At 43.7% G+C, this 21,159-nt stretch overlaps 1 protein-coding gene across 2 annotated transcripts in view; it reads right to left on the bottom strand.

Moving 5' to 3' along the window:
• Nucleotides 1-15,681, bottom strand: part of LOC140209953 (mitogen-activated protein kinase 13-like) — a 74,158-nt gene extending 58,477 nt beyond the window's left edge. The window contains exons 1-2 of one of the 2 annotated variants that reach the window (XM_072278639.1): nucleotides 15,163-15,681; nucleotides 14,864-14,993 (exon numbers count right to left, since the gene is read on the bottom strand). In XM_072278639.1, the coding sequence (XP_072134740.1) occupies nucleotides 14,864-14,993; nucleotides 15,163-15,263 (231 nt within the window). In that variant the 5' untranslated portion in view covers nucleotides 15,264-15,681. Of the gene's footprint in view, nucleotides 1-1,865; nucleotides 1,936-14,863; nucleotides 14,994-15,162 lie in introns of those variants that run through there. The other variant, XM_072278640.1, reaches the window with a different exon arrangement.
• Between the last annotated feature and the right edge of the window lie 5,478 nt (nucleotides 15,682-21,159).

The raw sequence follows: 21,159 nt of genomic DNA, 5'->3' as shown, positions 1-21,159 counted from the left end.
TTTCCACTGGCCACCCCTTCCAAGAGAAATACAGAGAACACAGCAAACTACTATACGTGGCTATTTTTGCTCTGTCAATAAAAAGCTGCCCACAGAAATTTGCGACAACTCCTGACTCATGATGGTATGCAAGCTGACTCATGGAGCCACACTAGATCCAATGTCAGTGAAGACTGGTGCTAAACAAGGCTGAGACATTGCACGGGCACTTTTCTCGATTAACTTCACCGCAGCGCTGCCCCTCACCGCCAACAAGTCTTCTGCTGTGGTGGCACCATTCTGCAGGACAACCAGGCAGCTGTTCAGTCTACATTCCTTCCACCTTACAAGGAAAGTCACCATAACTTCAGGCACGGAGCTGCAGACAGGAATGGTGCCTGTGTATGCACGTACCTGGAGGTAATGCTCCAAAGTAAAGGCATCCGTTAGTCTTGTGAGACCATGGATCTGCACCTGGAAAGTCTTCACTCTCCAGGGCGCAGGCCTGGGCAAGGTTGTATGGAAGATCAGCAGTTGCCCATGCTGCAAGTCTCCCCTCTCCACGACACCAATGTTGTCCAAGGGAAGGGCATTAGGACCGATACAGCTTGGCACCAGTGTCGTCGCAGAGCACTGTGTGATTAAGTGCCTTGCTCAAGGACACAACACATTCCCTCGGCTGGGGCTCGAACTCATGACCTTCAGGTTGCTAGTCCAATGCCTTAACCACTTGGCCACGTGCCCACACTAATGCTCCAAATAATCACTAAATCACTCAACGTGCCAGCCAAGCCTTTAGCCTCCACGGCAAGGTTCAGTTGAAGATCAAATCCTCAAACCCAGCACAAAGCCTCATGGTATTCTAAGCATTGTTCCGAGACACAGTCCATCAGGAACCTCAAAACACATAAGAGGTTGCACTAACAGTTTATCCACAAAATCATCCAAGTCCACAGGGAACACGGGTTCCCAACGTGGGGTCACAGGCCTTCTGCTTAATGGTATTGGTGCATGGCATGAGGAAGGTTGGGGACCCCTGGTTGGGAAGGATAAATGATCTGGAGTCAGTGTTATCTCCCAAAGCAGAGGCCCTAGTCAATTGGTTCTTATAAGCAGGACACATCACTCACAGGAGACTTCCAAAACAGTCATTATTCTGAGCTACAGAAAAAAGCAGAAGAACTCAGCAGGTCGGACGGCATCTGGACTCGAAACATCAACCGTCCACTTCCCTCCACAGACGCTGCCTGATCCACTGAGTTCCTCCTGCACTTTGTATGTTGCTCCAGATTCCAACAACAGCAGTGTCTCTACTCCGAGCTGTTATCAGGGGATTACCAGGTGGACAGAGGCAAAGAATTAAAAATGTTCTCAAAGAAAGCCTCCTTGCAAGAAGTGTAACATCCCCATAGAAACCCCAAGTTAATGACCACTTTAAATGGAGAAGTGGCATTCATGGTACCACTGAGAATCCAGAATCCATCCATCTGGAACACACAGAAGCCTTGTGTAAGCATGCCTCCCATTACAACCACCCGGCACCCCTACATCAAGCAACCCGTCCCACATTGGCCTCATCAGCCACCACAGAACAAGAGATTAAATGATCTTCAATCTAGACGGACCGCCTAAGAAATAGCTTGCTGAAATAAAATTCTATGGCCGATAGAGATCTGAAATAAAAACAGAAGATGCAGCGAATGCTTAGCAAGTGGGAGAGTATCCATGGAGATAGAAACAATGTTTCAGCTCAATGGCCTGTCGTCAGAATGGGGAAAGCTACAGACAAACAAGCTTTAAGATGCAGAGAAAGTGTGAAGAGAACAAAGGCGGAAGTCCACAACAGGGTAGAAGGCAAAAGAGATTCAATTACAGACTTGATTTACTTGCAAGAGATGCCATCCTTCAGATGGAAGCATGTACACCATTTCCATTTCAATCCCGGGTGTGATGTACCTCAGACAGAGGGAAAGAAAATGACTGCTTCTCAAAATGTGTTGTTAGAATCCTCAGAACAGCCTGTCCTTTTTGTCTTTGGAAATGAAAGGAATCTGATGAAGCTGGAACAATCAAAACAGAACAATCTTTGTCTTTGCCAAATACTTCTAAGTGAGCGCATTTGCTTGAGCAGTTCCCTTCTACTGCACTTGGGCAGCCAAAATCTCATGCTGCATGTGTCAGGAAACATAACACTTTGCATATGCTGTTAATCCCTCGGGAGAACATTTCAAACTGATTTGATCAGGCTCAAAGTGTCTTGTTTAATTTTAACCAGTATTGTCTAATCCATCAAAAATGATAAACAATTTTCACAAAATACATAGCTGTTCTCTTCCATCCCCACAAATATACCATGAGCATTAGAGGTCAGCACTAATGTCTGTCATCCTGTGTTTCAGTAAGGACCAGGAACTCATCCCAGATCTGATGATATAGATATTGATATTGTAGCACCATTTTGGGCCCATATAATGTAAAGTCTCTAATAAGCAATGTGGTAACAATTAACAAGTCCAGTTCTAATAGAGATAGAACTATTATATGAAGGAACCGAAAGAAAATGTGAACACAAGAGATTCCACACATGCTGTAAATCTAGAGCAAAACACACAAAATTCTGGAGGACATTGGCAGGTTAGGCAGCATCAATGAGGAGTAACAAACAGTCGATGTTTTGGGCCAAGTCTCTTCATCAGGACTGGAAAGAAGGAAGAAAGAAGCCGGAATAAGGTGTGGTGGGAAGGGGGTGAAGGAGTGCATGTAGTGGAGGAGCTAGGAACTGTTTTTAAAGTCATAAGTATGCAACTTCATTGTATTATTATTACTGTCATAATTCTTTCATATCAGTAAATTTCATCTCTCAAAGTCAAAACAGTGACTATCATGGGCACAGTTCCAGTGATATTGCAGGAAGAGCAGAGGTATACAAGTAATGCTTATATACCACAAAATTCACTGATCTAAATTTTTTGACATGAACCATAAAGATAAAGCATACTTGAAGGATATGGAAAGTTAACAGCCTTTTCTCACAGTGCACTTACACATGGTAGATTTATCATCCTTGGTAATCAAACCCAATAGTGCCCAGCAATATCAGTTGTCTGATTGAAATCACTGATGCTGTTAACTGTTAAATGACAAGAGCAAAGGACTGTACACAGTGTACTTCTTGACTTACTGGGGTATTCTAATTAACTAATGGTAAGTTTAAATTAACGCAAACACGAGGAATTCTGCAGATGCTGGAAATTGAAGCAACACACATCAAAGTTGCTGGTGAACGCAGCAGGCCAGGCAGCATCCTTCCGCTAATGCCCCACCTCCCCCTCGTACTCCATCCATTATTTGTTTATATACACACATTCTCTCTCTCTCTCTCTCTCTCCCACCCCCCTTTTTCTCCCTTTATCCCTCTGACTATACCCCTTGACCATCCTCTGGGTTTTCCCCCCCTCCCCCTTTTCCTTCTCCCTGGGCCTCCTGTCCCATGATCCTCTCATATCCCTTCTGCCAATCACCTGTCCAGCTCTTGGCTCCATCCCTCCCCCTCCTGTCTTCTCCTATCATTTTGGATCTCCCCCTCCCACTTTCAAATCTCTTACTAGCTCTTCCTTCAGTTAGTCCTGACAAAGGGTCTCGGCCTGAAACGTCGACTGTACCTCTTCCTAGAGATGCTGCCTGGCCTGCTGCGTTCACCAGCAACTTTGATGTGTGTTGCGTGAGTTTAAATTAAATGTTTTTTTTGGCAACTAAGTTCAATGAGGTGATGGGTGGAAAAGGTAAGGGCTGAAGAAGTAGGAATCGAATTGGAGAGGGCAGTGGACCATGGAAGAAAGGGGAAGAGCAGAGCCAAAGGAAGGTGATGGGCAAGTGAAGAGAAGGGATGAGAGGGTAACCAGAATGGGCAATTAAAAGAGAAGGAGGGAGAGAAGAGAAATTACTATGGAAGAGTTTTTTTTAAATCTTTCCTGGTTACCTATTTATGCCAAGCCTGCTCCATTACAATGAAGCTCAAACTCCAATATCAAAAACACCTCAAGATCCTCTATTCTGCTTTGGGTGACATGAAGAATGTGACCAAGCATGAGAGGTCAGCTTTAATGACTAAACAACCAACCTGAACCAATCCTGGCCTGTGAGCACAACAAATGTGCATTTGACCCAAAATAAGTGAACCCTGTGTGTCCAACTTTTAAAAGCAGATCACCAAACTTTCATTGCTACTACATTTATTTCTACATAATTGGTGGCTGCTGGCTCTGCTCGGCTTCAGTCCAAGGACATAGACCTACTGTGCATTCCAAACCACTCAATCTTATAGTCGGGTCTCATGGTTTGGGTCAAGTAACAGGACTCAACCAGCCACCTTCTGTCAAAAGAGACCCTTCTTAACCTGATGCAATATTACAAGAAATGACATAAGTTCCTGTGGCACTCTTGAGGAGATGGGCTTCACGGTCTAACAGACTATCTTCTTCCCCGAAGGCCAATCAGGAAAGTTTACAGGTTATTTATCCACATCCTTGACCCTTCTCGTCTCTACAAAAACAATCTTTTGGAGCAGCCCCTGCTCTCAAAGCTGCCTCCGTGATAATCACACACAACCACCTCAGAACAGCTGTTTCCTGCACTCTCCTATCCTCCCCCAGCTGACCTCCCAGCCCCTAACCTAACACACTCTGCCAGAGATGATAACCCTCCTTCTGTCCCGACAAGCACAACACAATGTACCCCTGCTCGAGATCCCAGCATCCGCCCAACTAAATGCTGCCCTTCAACGATCCTCAGCCCCCAATAAAACCAACGCCCACTGGCTTTATTAGGCTGGCTGCAGGAAAGGTCAGCCAAGCCATAGACATGTCCGCACAGGTTCTGTGAACAATGCCTTGGTTATGGCTACTGAAGTTAGGGCAGTGATGAAAGATTGTTTGGCTCGCGGCACTTCCATTGCCTCAGTGGTTGGGTGCATTGCAGTTTCGACTGATCTGCCCGTGGAGTTCTCTTTTCGTAAACAACTATCTCAATCAGCACTACTGGGTTTGACATGTCAGTACCTGAAAAACTGCAGATCCTTGAAGGGCAGAGAGGGAACTGTTAGCAATTGCTGATACACAAATAAGACTTATTTTTTTAAAAAAGCAAACACATTAACAGAGCAGCAGTTTCCTGGCAGCAACCTCTTTACCCTAGAAGGGAGCATTTTCCATCAATATCTGCCTTGTGCTGGAGATTACAGTATCAGGCTGACAAATGCCAACCTACTGTTGCCTAAATACTTGGTCGCTAATGCAGAATCATTAGTGACTTGTGTTTACAGCAACGTATCATTCCTTCCCATTATGTAACTCAGCAGCTATGAGTAACCGATTGATCCACAGCAGGCATGGCTCTGCTTCTACCTACTGAATCACATTCACTTAAGTCACTTGCTTGTGTAGAGACTTATTTATCACAAGTACACCGAAACATAACTCGGCCGTGGACAGTCCCAAGCCCGGCTGAGAGAGGAGTGGGGTTCGGCATGGGATTAGCCCATCCCAGAAAAGCCCAGTGCAACAGAAATACCCATGGAAGCTCTAGAACAGCAGTCCCCAAACTCCGGGCTGTGGACCAATACGTTGCCGCGAAGAATGCAGCGGTGCAGCGGTAGCCGAAACGTACCCAGCACATCTTTAAGAGGCTGAAATAAACAAGCTGATTAATTAGGTGCCGCCCGGCACGTAAATGTCTGCCAAGATCCGAGGCTACGCAATTGGCAATCGCCTCTGATCTGGGCCGACATTTACGTGCCGAGCGGCACCTAATTAATTAGCTTGTTTATTTTGGCTTTTTTCTTAAAGATGTGCTGGGTGTGTTCCGGCTAGCACTGCACCACTGCATTCTTCACAGCCCGGTATCAGTCCGTGGCCCGGAGTGTTGTAGAGACCTCATTCCTGGGAGAGGAGGGATCTTCGATGGGCTACAGCTGGGGATAGCTTGAAGGTCTGGCCCAGGATGGGGAACTCTGGCAAGCTGCTCTGAGTAACCTATTCCCTAGTCGGGGTGATGAACTTAAGTACATTGAAACACACAGTGAAATGTATCACTTGCATTAAAACCACCACACCCGGGGGCAGCACGGAAGTGTCGCCAAACTATCCCGGATTGTTAGTGCACCCACAGTGCTCTTCAGAATAACACCAAACAATAACAAGCCCCGTTCCTCCCTCTCACCCATCCACACCAACATTAAAACCACCGGAGTACATGTACCACCAAAGGGGAGAAACACATTCAAACAGAATGTGAGCAAAGCAAAGCTGAAGGAACACAGAACGTTGAGCTTGAAATGAGTTAGAGGCACAGTAACTTAGGGTCATGTAGATCAAAATTATATTAGTACGTACTGATGGAAATCAAAAAGTTATTAAAAAGGTTCATAAGAAATCAGGGGAAAAAAGCAATTGCAGAGACTCTGAATACAATAGTTTAATCTTCATTGACTACAGGAATGGTACCAGGGGACTGTTATTCTAACTGTACCATTGTTCAAAAAGGGAAGAGATAAACCAGTTTAATAACCTCATTGGTGCACAGGGTATTGGATTCAGTTCTCTGGGGCAGTGAAAACAGTAGACATGCTTCTGTAAAGACATAAATTAATCAAGGACATTCAGCACAGATTTATTATGAAAAGATCACTTCTGACAGCTTGATTGAATTTAACAAGGAGGATCAATGAGGTCAGTATGCTGGATGTAATCTGCATGGATTTTAGCAAGACTTTGTAAAGGACCCTTCTGTTTCTGACCAAGTGGGTTTTTAAAGAAAAAAGTAAAAGCCCACAGAACCTAAGGGAAAGTTTCAAAACTGTCTCAGTGGCAGGTAGCAAAGGTTGATGCAGCTTTACTGACAGGACATGGTGATTAGTCCCTTTCTTTCTCTTGCATTTATTAATTACATAGATTTGTACGCATGAAGCATAATAAAGTTAGTAGATCATACAAAAATTGGGTCTGTGATGACAATTATAAGGAAACTTCAATCTGTAGGAAGATATTGATAGTCTGATCAGGTGGGCAGAAAACTATGTCTGGGCCTGGTGTCCACAAATATATTCACAGCCTGGTATAGGAACACCAATGCCCTTGAACAGAAAAACAGACAAAAAGTAGTGAAAGCAGCCTGGTCCATCACAGGTAAATCTCTCCCAGCAACTGAGCACATTTATGAAAAAGACTGTCGCAGGAAAGCAGCATCCATCATCAAGGACCCAAACCATCCAAGCCATGTTCTCTTCTCACTGCTGTATTCAGGAAAGTGATACAGGAGCTTCAGAACCCACATCTCCAGGATCAGGCACAGTTATTACCCTTCAACCATAAGGCTTGAACAAGAGGGAATAACTTCACTCACCCCAACACTGAACTGAATCCACAATCTGTGGACTCACTATAAAGGACTCTAACTCACATTCTTGATATTTATTGCTTATTTATTTTTTATTATTTCCTTTTTTGTCTTTTGCACATTAGTTGTTTGTCCATATCTATCGGGGGCAGATTTTCTTTGATTCCATTGTGTTTCTTTGTATCTACTGAGAGTACCCACAAGAAAATCAAACTCAGGGTAATATATGTTGATGTATATGTACTTTGATAATAAATTTACTTTGCACTGTGCGAGTTAATATATTTGGGTGGTCTACTAGGCAAGGAAAGATACTGGGAGGATATTAGGCGGTGAAGAATGAAAGTTTTCAGGTCATTAAAGATATTGGGAAAAACTTAAAATTGTTAAAAGGGCATATACAAGTTGCTTTCCTGTTTGTCAATGCACAGAATAGAAACGTCAAGGAGGTTATGCTAAATAGAAGTTAAGCCCCTGTGCAAAAGTACTGTGTAGAGTTCCGATCACCACCTAATGAGAAAGATATGATTGCCAAGAAGGTGCAGAGGGAATTTACAGAAAACTTGCCAGAACTGGACAATAGTATTCATGTGGATAAAATGGGTAAGTTAAGGTTAATTTTGTTGTATTACAGAAGGCCAAGGATCTGCAACATTGAATGCCAAGAGGGTCATGGAAAGAATAAATAGGAAGAGCTAATTAACTCTTAGCAGAAGAGAGAAACACAAGAGAGCATTGAATGAAGGCAACTGGTAGAATTATTAAAGAGGAAATGAGGAAAAAAAAGTTGTCACCATAAGAACATTGAAACTCTGGATTCATAGCCTGAAAGATTCAGAGTTGCAGGAATGTACATTACATATAAACTGTATTTGGATGTATACCTAGAGCACAAACAGGTCTAAACATGTGTTGAAGATGGGAGTCAGATGGATAGATCATATTGCTAATGGAGTGGCTCTCTTCGTCATATATTTTTTTTAGGATTTTTCATATTAACTGAGGTCAGCATATTAAGGAAGTAGAGATCATCCCTAATGTGCTGCATTCATTGCGCGTTACGGAAACTATACCGCAGTGGACAAGGCTTTACAACGGGTAGTCAAAACTACCAGTTGTACCACCGGCACCAGCCTACCCACTGTTTAGGACATATACAGAAAGGTGCTGGAAAATGGTCCGTAGTATCATGAAGGATCCCATAGACTGTTTGTCCAACCCCCATCAGGGAGGAGACAACGTAGTATTCATACTAGGACCACCAAACTCAAAAACAGTTACTTTCCCCAAGCAGCGAGGCTGATCAACACCTCCACCTACTAACTCACCCCACCACACCACCCACAACCACTACTTTATAATTTTCCTGTCAGTCTCTTTATGTACTGACACTCCTGTACCTAGCATCATTTAGGGACAAACAATGCACGTAAGCTATTTTATAATGGCATACATGCATTTTGTGTGTGTGTGTGTGTGTGTGTGTGTGTGTGCGTACGCGCGCGTGTATGTGTGTGTATATATATATACACACACATACATACACATACATATACACATACACACATATGCACACACACACACATACACGCCCACCCACCCCACCCCCAGAGTGTGTATGTATATATATGTGTTTCTTTTAAATATTGTGTTCTTTATCTTATTGTGACCCGGCTGGTGGTGTAGTGGCATCAGTGTCGGACTTCGGGACGAAAGGTCCCGAGTTCCAATCCAGCCGGCTCCCCTGCACGCTTTCCATCCGTGCTGGGTTATGAGCTGGTGATCTCTTTGGAAACTCACCCGGCAGAAAGCAATGGCAAACCACTGCTGTAACTGGCCTCGTACGCGGTTCCCCACTACGTCAGAGAGGCGATCGTCTGTTAACCGGAGAAACTCCAGATGCTGCGTACCTTTCCTTTATCATATTGTGTATTTTTTGTGGTGCATCAGATCCAGAGTAACAGTTATTTTGTTCCCCTTTACAGTTGTGTACTCCTGCAAGAGGACCACAACCTCTACGTGGTTTGGAGGCTTGCATGCCGCAATGACCCAGAGAGCTATGCTGGCTGGAGTCAGGGCTTCGTGCTTCGGCTCTTGGCATGGTCACCCATGTCAAACAGGTCAAAGTGTAGAAGCCAGACTAAGAGTGGAAACTGGTCCTCCAGGTTTGGGGGTTCAGCTCAGGACTGACTGGTCAGACAAAACTGTTACAGAAACAACAATGAAGAGCCCTTCTGCATCGATGTGCGACAGTATGAGGATGGCCAGGGACAGACAGAAATGGAGGACTTTCATTGCTGCCCTAAATGTCAGCAGGCGTAACAGGAAGTAAGCAAGTACACTTGTATACTGGAAATGACATTGAACAATCCTGAATCAGATTTTTAATATACATTACTAGTAGGAACAATCCTCAGAGTAGGAAGGAACTATCTCATACCAGAAAAGTCTGCAAGTGCTTAATAAATTACCTCAGTTTAACATGGGAAATGGGGGATGAGAGAAGATGTTGGTATAATATGGAAGAAAAGCAGACAATATAAAAATATAAATATTTAAATATTTAAAATGGATCAAAGTAGAAAAATCTACATAAATCTTTGGAAATAGGAATTATGCCAAAGAACTGGGTGGCAGCAAGTGTTGTAGCTATGAAAGGGTAATGTTAATATAGAAATCATAGGTAAGCTTTCAAACCTCAATCTGTAATAGAAAAAGTCAAAATCCTAAAAGACATAAATTAATTAGCAATAATCTGGATTTGTAAAAAAAACCACACAATCATATAATTAACAGCACTTTTGGGGAAAAGCAAAGCAAGGATGTTGTTTATTGATGGATTTTCAGTAGTTTGACAAAGTGCCAGAGAGGTGGTGAGAAAATCCTAAGAATGGCACTAAATGAAGAAGTGTGGGTTACAAAACAGAAAGGTCTGGAATGAATTGTTGTCCATGTAGAATTTTGGTGTGCCACAGAGATATAATTACTTGCCGCAAGTTGCTTCACAGCAGTCTTATCATACTTTAAGTACAAAGGGACATTGGGCCCATACAACGGCATTGTCTCACTGATAACCATCTTCCTGCCTTCATGTTTAAACACATGCCCAAGAGTACTGAAATGGAGTTTATGTAAGATGCTAAATAAGGAGCTTGGCAAAGTGTGTGGAAAATAGAGGAGGCTACTGGCTGATCAGAGACTGTTGTTTCTAAACATGAAATGTAGAGCACATCTTCCACTGTGAATAAGAGGTTTGCATTCTGCTTCTTGCCACTTGAATGCTTTGTTGCGCATCAAAATGAATTTAAAAGTACTTACTCCAGCTGTCTCTTTTACTCAGTGTTTGCCAGATGTTGGGGTACTTGATTCTCAACATTTGATTATAATATCAACTCAGGCATCATTTCCAACTTTTACAATCACGCAGGTAGTTACCGACATAACCTCATACAAATAACTCCCAGTGGGTCCAATTTCTAACACTAGGAAATTTGGGAAGTGAAAGAAAACATTAATCATTATATTGAGTTTATGACCCATTTTTAACTCATTTCCATGTGGCAGGAAGCGAAGTCCACAACTAGAACTCACTTCCCAATTCTGCTTCACAACCAGACAGTACTTGTTACAATCCACAGGAACATTTATGCCATTCACTGCTTTTGAATTTTCCAATAATTAAGGAAGTTTCAGTTGCAAAATAAAAGCTTGAAAACAAAGTGGCAGACTCTATAGTCAGAAATTAGTAATTGAAGAAATGGACTTGAAAATTAATTTGCAGATTAAAGATCAAAATGCCAAAAAAGAACATTGATAACTGCAACTTTTGAGAGGAATAGCATACCAGTGAATAATACCACCTCTATTAGTGATGCAGAGATACATAATGTATATCCTTACCAGGTCTGCTGGAATCCATTCATGATAGACCACACAAATGAGCCTGTGAATGTTAGTTGGGGTGGAGTCTTACTGGTCATCCAAGCAGCTTGCCCCTGGATGGAGTCTTCCACCGGGAGGCCAGCTGATCAGAGAGATCCTCTGTAGCACAGAGTCCTCTCCTGTCCCGAGGATGGCTTAGACAGCTACGACACTGCTTCAAGTTCCTGGCTGTCAAAACTATTATTTAATTTCTACATGTGGGAAAACATCACATACAGAGCAATCAAACTGTCCAACACTTTTCACAGGAAGCAAAATGATTTTTTTTTTTTTTTTTTTTTTTATTAAAGTTTTTCCTCAGAAGATCTATCCTGGGCCAACCAGTGGGAGTTTGAGGAGAGTTGGTATGTCACCAAATGTTCTAGCAAATTCCTTCAGATGCCATCTGTAGAATGGTCCAAGGAAAGAGTATTCTGACTGGTTGCATCACCACCTGATATGGGGGCTCCAACGCACAGGATCAAAAAAGCTGCAGAGGGTGATGGGATTCAGCATCAAGGGCCTATTCTAAAGGATGTACCTCAAGAAAGCAGCACCCATCTTTAATGACATCAAATTCTCAAACTTCAAAGATAAAGGCAGTGGCATCCATCATCAAGGGCCCTCACCATACAGGATATGCCTTCTTCTCATGACAACCATCAGGGATGGAAGGCACACACTCAACATTTTAGGAAGAGTTTTCTCCCCTCCGCCATCAGATTCCTCAACTGTCCCTGAACCCATGAACCTCACTGTTTTATTCTTTTTTGCCCTTTTTTTAAAATTTCTTATTGTGACAGTAATTTTTATGCATTTCACTGGACTGCTGCCGCAGAACAACAAATTTCAAGACATATGTCAGTGATAATAAACCTGACTGAAAATTTGCTTTAAAGAACTAAGACATTAAAACATGTGCATACACACAAAAAGTAAGCACATTGAAATGATCTGAATTAAATCATGCAGTCTACATGCTGTTCTGTGGATGCTCACTTCTTCCCATTGACCTGCTGCTACAAGATCTAACCTACAGTCGAACAGGAAGTTTTCCAAGCTCGGGAAATTGAGGAAGAATGATGTGTGTCAGAATCAACACTTCAATGAGCCCAAGTCTGATCTTCAGCCTCATGCAGTGAAATAAGAGTTGCCACTTCCTCTATGTCAAATCCTTATGATTGGGCCAATATTATTTGAAACAAACCTCACAAACTCTGATGCAGCTTTTAGTATAATGATCATAATCAAGAAAAATTCATGAATGTACATAATTTAAAACTGATATAGAAAGTAAATCAAGATGAATACACAGGAGATTCTGTAGATGCTGGAAATCCAGAGCAACACACACGAAACGCTGGAGGAACTGGGCAGGTCAGGCAACATCTATGGAAATGAATAAACAGTCAATGCTTTGGGTTGGGACCATTCATCAGGACTGAAAAGGAAGGGGAGGATGCCAGAATAAGAAAGTAGGGAGACAGATAGGAGTACAAGCTAGAAGGTAACAAGTGAAGCCAGGTGAGGTGGAAGGTTATATGTGGGGGAGGCAGGGTCAAGTGAGAAGCTAGGAGGTGAAAAGTAAAGGGCTGAAGAAGGAATCCAATAGGAGAGGAGAGTGGATCATGGGAGAAAGGGGAGGACGAGGGGTACCAGAAGAAAGTGACAGGCAGGTGAAGGGGTAAGACGGGAGCCAGAATAGGGAATGGGAAACCAATATGAAGTTTCCTTTCAACCAACACAGCAGGATGTCCATGATGATGGCGACTGGTTGGCATGGCAGTGGAGAATCAATGGCAAACTACAATATGCAAAGAGCGTCTGTGGGAGGAAAAATGTGTGGTCCTGCTGTGGGACTTTGCACAGACCACTGACAATTCTATCCCTCCCACAGATGCTACTGTAACTGCTCCGTTCCTCCATCTGATTGTTGCTCAAATTCACCTTGAACTGCAAGGTAGAACTGCTGCGATAGTAACACCAGGGCAGTAGCAGGTGGAGAGAATGTGGTGGCTTCAAGGCAGGGGCTGGGTAAAACCCGGCCCATAAATTTTAACAGGAAAATTTTATCAAAAATATACTTAAAGATATGGATCTACAAACGGTTATGTGCTGTACTTAAAATGCTTAAATTATAAAAATTTTTCTAGATAATAAAGGGTTAACATATGAGGAGTGTTTGATGACCCTGGGCCTGTAGTCACTGAAGTTTAGAAGAATGAGCGAGCATTAAAACCAATCAAATATTGAAAGACCTGGATGGAGTGAACATGGAAAGGATGTTTCCTATAGGACCAGAGGGCATAGGCTAAGAATATAAGGATGTCACTTAGAATTGAGATGAGGAGGAATTTCTTTAGGATGTAGAATCTGTGGAATTCTTTGCCAGACAGCTGTGGAGACCAAGTCATTTGGTCTATTTAAACTGGAGGTTGATAGGTGCTTGTTAATTAAATGCATCAATGGTGACAGAAGGCGGCAGGAAAATGGAGTTGAGAAGGATAATAAATCAGCCATGATGGAATAGTAGAGCAGACTCAATGAGCCTAATGGCCTACTTCTGCTCCTGTGTCTTAGGATTTATTTGCTTCTTTGTCTAAGATATGTGAACACAGAAATAATCTATATATGTAAGGAAACCATTGGTAGGCAGAAACCGAAGGTCAATTTCTGATTGATTCCTTGGGGCATTTATTAATCTATTACTGTGGAACTGTGAGGAATGTAAAGAATCCTGGGTTTGTGAAATTAAAGAGAATAAAAATCAGGCATATTTCAAAAGTGAAATAGTGTTAGATGTGGACAATTCTAAATATCTTCACTTTCTTCCTCTGAACTAGTAAACTGTACTAGGCTGAACTCCAAACTGGATTGCCTACAATACAGGATTATTTCCACATGAGAAGCCAAAAACACCCTACAGAGTAGAAGAGGATATTTGCTAACACTGCAGAGCTCAATGAAGCTTCACGTGTATTTTGTGCCAGGATCTCCTGATGTTTTCCGCTCCATTGACATTGTTTCTGTAAAGGATACTGACTGGCTCAGGTTCACTATATGAATACAAGTTTAGTTCCAGTTGACATTTATTTGGCTAACCTCGGACATCTAGTCACAAACCGCTGCCGGCAAAACAGAGCAGGAGCACAGCCAACTCCATACACCCCGAGTATTTGGTAGGACAGTAGTTGAGCAATGAAGTTGCAACCTCCTCAACCGAACATGGGACAAGACAAAGCTATCTCCTCAGCCCCACCGCCACTTCACATTGCCCAAACAAATCCCCAAAATGACGCCATGTGATACTTTTCAAGTCTGGGCAGACAATGAGAAAAGTGCTGAATGTAAACAATCAAGAAATCGACCTCGTTTACCTTATATCTACCGACTGCATCAATCAATTCTCAGAACTTAAAGAGCTCAAGCAATCTGGATTTTTTTTTTCTCTGATTTTCAGCTGAGATTTGAAACACTGTTCAATGTTTTTTCGTAACTTTTTATTTAATAAGGCCGAAAAGATGGAAGCCCTACTGGAGCTGCGCTCACATGGGTCTCTGCCAAAACTTACATTTTCGTGCTTCATGTGTTTCAGAAGTTTAAGCTCTCTGTAAGCTCGTTTGGCGAACGTTTCACTCTGAAATGGGCGATACAGCTTCTTAATTGCGACTTTGCGTCCCGTGCCTCTGTCAATTGCGGAGCTGTTGAAGCAAAATGCAAATAAAATCACATTATTTAAATTCCAATCATTGTATTGCAACCCGAGAGTTTTATTCACTGAAAAAGAAAACGATTCTCTTCTGCATTGATCACCGTGTGCAACCAGATATTTGCATGCGTTTTACCCACACGTTCCCCTGTTACACTCACCACACCGTCCCGTAGGCTCCAGAACCGATGTGAGTAAAGTTTACATATCGCTCCCGGACTTCCCACAGGGTGTTCTCGATGTTATACCTGGCGGCACTCATCCTGTTAAGTTTTCAAGCTGCGAAAACTTCAGATGCAATTATTTCCAATTTCCCCACCTCCTTCAGCAAAATTGTCAGGGATAAATAAAAGCTTTTGAGGTGATAAAGAAATGAGATTCTTACTTCCTATTTCCGAAGATGTGAACCGCCCCAGGTAGTGGGTGTGTTTTCAGTCACAAGGTAGAGCAAATATTTAAAAGAACTCGTATCCACAAAGTGCTGACAGGTTATAAAATAAAGCAATATTCAAAACTAGCAAAGGAAACGATTAGTCAGTTCCATATACAGTAATTGGGAATCAATTACGTACTTTTTGTTTACAGAACTCAAGTATTTCCTCATTTTCCCTGCCAAGTTTCAGTCCTCTCTCACCGTCCACCACTAACCCGATCATGACATCTCTGTCTCTATCCCAGAGGCCAAATTAACCACCAGAACCCAAAGCAAACCTACAGCCGCCCAACTTCTCCCACTTTGCTTCCTGTCAGGACCTACTCCATTCACCCACTTCCTAGCTGGGAGGTACTGCTTGGGGGTCACATACGGGCAGAAAAATGGCAGATCGTGTTTAATCTGTATGAGTATGAGGCAACGGCGGGGGAGGGGGGGGGGAGGGGAGGAGAGAGGAAGTTATACGGGACCCTAAGGGAGCTGACTAAGAATAATGTTGATTTCGCAACCACATTTTAAAGGTCTAATTGGCAACTAATGGAAGTATCAAGCTGATCTTGAATAGTAAAGTGGAGATATATCTCAAGTAGTCTATGTGACGTATATTTTGCTCAGGCTTCCTATGAAGATGCCAACCAAGAAGAAACAATTCATTTAATTTCTGATTATATTGGAAAACAAGTTAAGAAATATGGTTTCAAAATAGAAGATGCATTAACCACAGGTAACATTTTCAATGATAACACCTGAGTGCAATACACTTCCTCAAACAAAATTCTAGGTCAAATTTTGTTAAAGCCTGATAGCTCGAAGCAGGTCCCATAAAATCTTCCTGATACCTGTCAGCTTGAAAAAATGACACCATGACTTGCCAGAAGTCTGAGATGATCATAGGTTGGCCAGACCTCAGCGAATGAATGGGCCACATGATGCTCCTCATTGACCAATAAGGCTTAAGGGTTGAGAATGAAACAGAATATAGAGGATAATTTAAAATAAGTGAATCTGGGTTAAATGATACAAGGTCAAAAACAATAGAAAAAAAATTAGGAGATGGTGTAAAACAAAGCACGTGAAAACAAACCATTTAATCATAATTACAAACAATACATTTATCTAAAAGTTGCAACATAAGCTAGGTAGATAAAGCACAGTTTCATTTGATCCCTTTCTGAGCACGAAGTGAATTGACGTCGCATTAACAAAAGTTGCATTGCTAAAATATGCTTGCACCATTAATTATGAACTAACAGTTTCGTGGGAAATGTAAATCCAGTAAACTCCACAAGGCTGATGGAAGGAAGGATTCTGTTAGCATAAGACAAAAAGAAAAATAAATCTTGTAATTTTGCATCTCTTTTTTCCTAATTTTGAATGTATCATCAACTTGTCATTATTTTTCCTGTAAGATTTAGCAGCATTTTAATCTTTATAAGATAAAAATAACAATAAAAGATACTGCCCTTGAAATTCTGTTGTGCAAATTTGTAGATAAATGTTTAATGGTATTTGCAACAAGTTAATCTTTTTACAAAGCTTCAATTTGTTTGCGCTCTCTCTCTCTCTCTCTCTATATATATATATATAGACAAAGCAAACAAATATATAACATGACATAGCAAGAAATTTCAAATCCACAAACTTAATTCAAAATTATAAGCCTGCCTCAATAAATAATTAAATTTCACAAAATTGGGATGCTGCAGAAGAAAATCACAGAATATAAGGTAAATCTGCGATTCCCAGACTGAAAATTAAGACTGATAGCTTTAAAAAAAACCAATAATGTTTTCACTTGAAAAGAACATGTTTCATCAGGAGAGAGTTTTATCTGAGCCAATAAAAAGAAGGGAGGTTAAGTGGAGTAGCCATTGCTGGAGCGGACCAGTGTTAGAGGGAAAGACTTTAGCTCAACAGGGTTGGATGAGAACAGGCATAGGCAAGCATAGGTGGAGGTTCTAAGTAAGTTTCTTGTTAATTTACTTCAGCTTCGAAGTAAGTTTCTAGTAAATTTACTACCTCTTTGTTTATTATTACATAGCTAGTGTACTGAGAATGGGTCCGGGGGCAAATTTTTGAGATTTCTGGATCACTGGGCTTTCTTCTGGGAAAAGTATAACCTGTACAAAATGGACAAGTTACAACTGAACCTGAAGGGGACCTGTGTACATCCATCTTTTGATGCTTCTGGACACATCTTCAGTGATGCTCCTGGAATCATCGGGTGTTTCGGGTATTTCAACATCATACAACCTCCTCCAGGTGACCCAGCGGGGCTGATAAGACCCCAGCTTGGGTCCAGGTGGCTAGCTACTTATGACTCCATGGCTCCCCTCTTTTGAGCCACAGCCATCTTGAGGCCCTCTCTGCCGCATCGGTGGTACTGTGGATGGCTCTCCTCTTCCTCTCTCCCTCGATGCCCAAAATGCTGAAGGCTCTAACTAAAGAATGGGCTATGAATCCCCTACAACCAACCTCCACTGGGAGACACCTCGCTCTCCATCCAGTCTGCTGACAGTTGCTGATCAGTCCTGCGTACTTGGAGAGCTTCCTTTCAAAGGCCTCCTCCAAGCTATCTTCCCATGGGACTGTCAGCTCCAGCAGCACCACTTGCTTAGTCGACTCAGACACTAGGACAATGTCTGGTTGCAGGGTGGTGGCTGCGATATGATTGGGGAACTTCAGCTGCCATTCAAGGTCCACCAACAGCTGCCAGTCCCTTGCAGAGGTCAGAATGTCTGCAGATGTTCTTTTGGCAGGTATAGGCTCTGACAAAGGCAATGGTCTGCTTGGAGGGTTGGGACCGCTTCACCCACTCAACTCCTGTGCTGACAGCTTCAGCGATGGTCCTCAGGACCTGATCATGCCTCCACCTGCACCGTCCCTCACCAAGTGCCCTTGCACAGCCGCTGAGAATGTGCTCCAGGGTTCCTCGCTTGGAACACAGTGGGCACGCAGATGACTCTGCCTTGCCCCATGTGTGCAGGTTTGATGGGCTTGGAAGCACATCGTACACTGCCTGGATGAGAAATTGGATGTGATGTGGTTCGGCTTTCCAAAGAGCAGCCCAGGTCACTTTCCTCTCAACCGCATTCTCCCATCTTGTCCAAGCTCCCTGTGGCTTCATTCCCACCGCCTTGCAGGCTCTCATCTCCTCCACTACTGCTCTCACCTCCTCCTGAACTAGACGACGCCTTTCCTTCCCTCTGGTGTCCATTTGGGGAGTTGGAAAGGATCCTAGCCCAGCTCGGCCTTGTGTGACCACTCCCACCAGCCTCCTGTGACGCAGTCTCGCCTCTGCCTCCTGAACAGCTTCCTCTGCCCTCCACTTCCTGCCAGTACTTACTTGGATCCCTGCTCTAGCCAACTTCAGGTCACTTGAGTCCCTATACTGTAGCACTTCTCTGGTTACCTTGAATTCTTCCTCCAAGGATTTGAAGGGCAGTTGCAGTTTGTTGTGGTGTCCATAGAGTGCGATGCTGCTCAGGCTCTTTGGCAGCCCCAGCCATCTCCTGAGGTGGTTGCTAACCCTTCTCACTAAGGTTTCGACTGTTGAGATCGGAACTGCATAGATGAGGAGGGGCCACAGGATTGTGGGAAGAATGCCAGGCTTTAAACTTCCTAGGTAGGCCAGACTTGTCCACAGATTTCAGCCAGCCATCCAAATCGGTGCAGGTTGCCTGAATGGATGTTGTGTCCCTTAAAGAGCTGTCAAAAACTTTGCCTAAGCTCTTGACTGGCTTTTCTGTGATGGTTGGGATGGCTGTGCCTGCGATGCTGAACCGGAACTTGTTCTCCACCTTCCCTTTCCTCAGCACCATCGATCTTGATTTGGCAGGTTTGAAACGCATCCGGGCCCACTCCACCAGCTTTTCGATCCCTTGCAGAATCCACTGGCAGCCTGGGACTGATTCTGTGGTGACTGTGAGGTCATCCATGAATGCCCTGATAGGTGGTTGCTGTTGAGCGGAATTCATTCTGGGCCTCTGGACTCTGGTTCAGCAGACTTAGTGAGCATGTTCATGGCTATGGAGAACAGTGTCACTGAGATAGTGCACCCTGTGATGATGCTGATCTCCACCTTGTGCCAGGTTGATGTCATTGCTCCTGAAGAGACCATACTCCTGAAGTTGCTGTAATAATCAGCGATAAGATCTCTGATTCTGCTGGGGACGTGATATTTGGTCAGTGTGAGCTGCACCAGCTTGTGCAGAATGGAGCCATATGCATTTGCCAGGTCGACCCACAATACTGACAGGTTGCCCTTGTTCTCTCTGGCCTCCCTAATGAGCTGTGTCACCACACTGATGTGCTCCAGACAGCCCGGCATCCCTGAAATGCCACCCTTCTGGACTGATGTATCAATATAGGTGTTCTTTGCTAGGTAGGTGCACAACCGGTTGGAAACTGCACTGAAGAAGATCTTCGCCTCGACACACAGCAGGGAGACGATGTGAAACTGATCTATCTGGGTGGCATTTTCCTCCTTTGTGATCCACACCCCTTCAGCCACTCTCCACTGTTCTGGGATCTTCCCCCTTCTCCAGAAGATTCTCAGGATCTTCCACAGACACAGCAGGAGTTTGGGGCAGTTCTTGTACACTTTGTACGAGGTGTTGCTTGGTCCTGGAGCCGAGCTTGCCCTTGCTTTGCGGACGACCTCTCTGACTTCCTTTAGCTGCAGCTCTGACATGTCGAACTGCACATCCAGTTCAGGTGGGTCTATTAGGATGTCGCACTCTCCCAACTCCTGCTCTCTTTCAGGATCATTATATATTTTCTTCAGATGTTGGTCTATGTCTTCCTGCGAACAGGCCAGTTTCCCACTGCGCTTCTCCCTCAGCAACTCCTTGGTGAACTTGAAGAGGTTGGCAATAAAGGCAGCATGTTTTTGGGCCCTTTCACGACGCCGCCTCCGATGTCACTCTGCCCGGCCGAGGACCCTGATCTTCTTTCGTAGCATGCACATCAGCTGGGCCAAGCAAATGCGCTCCTCTTCTCCTGCCTCCTTGTATTGGGACTTCAGCACTTTCATCTCCTGCCTAATGTTGTGGATCCTCAATGCTCTTTGGTTCTTCAAGTAAGATGTTTTGGAGCCTTCCTTCTCTTCTCCGAACCGTTCAGCTGCGATACTAACAATAATTGTTGTCATGGCTTGCAGCTTCCTATCAACCCCTCCCTTTGCCGTTGCCTCCAGAATTTGGTTAACATCTTCATCAAACTGCTTCCACAGTGAAGTTATGGTAGCTGCAGGCCATTTTATCCGCCTCCTGTTAGACTTCATGTTCGAGGGATTAGTTTGCAACACTTGGAGGTTCTGGGCACTATGGGGTGACTCCGGGCCTGGCCCCTCCTTCGTCTCACCAGGTTGGACACCTGCGCGTTGTGCTGCTCCTGCTCCCGCCAAACACTTCATCCTCACTTGGTGGATCTTCAAGCCGCGATCGTTCTTGCAGATTTTGCCACATGCACACTGCTTCCTCATCGTCGTTTGTTCATTGCCTGGATCTGATGTCGTTGTGTCCATCTGACTGGGGTGCTCATCCTCCCCCCATCTCGGGCACCCCTGGGGGTATCTTTTCCTTAGATTCTTTGTGGCTTTTGTGGGGGTCCTCCTCTCAGAGGACGCAGATTTCTTGCAGGCTTATTTGCTAAAGCTGTTGGGGAGGGTTTAAATTGATTTGGCAGGTCGGTAGGAACTGGTGTGATAGAGCTGAGGAAGGGG

The sequence above is a fragment of the Mobula birostris genome, chromosome 14 (assembly GCF_030028105.1).
Source record: "Mobula birostris isolate sMobBir1 chromosome 14, sMobBir1.hap1, whole genome shotgun sequence".
NCBI lineage: Eukaryota > Metazoa > Chordata > Chondrichthyes > Myliobatiformes > Myliobatidae > Mobula > Mobula birostris.
Note: the sequence above shows the minus strand (reverse complement) of the source record. Positions and strands in the feature narration are given on the sequence as shown.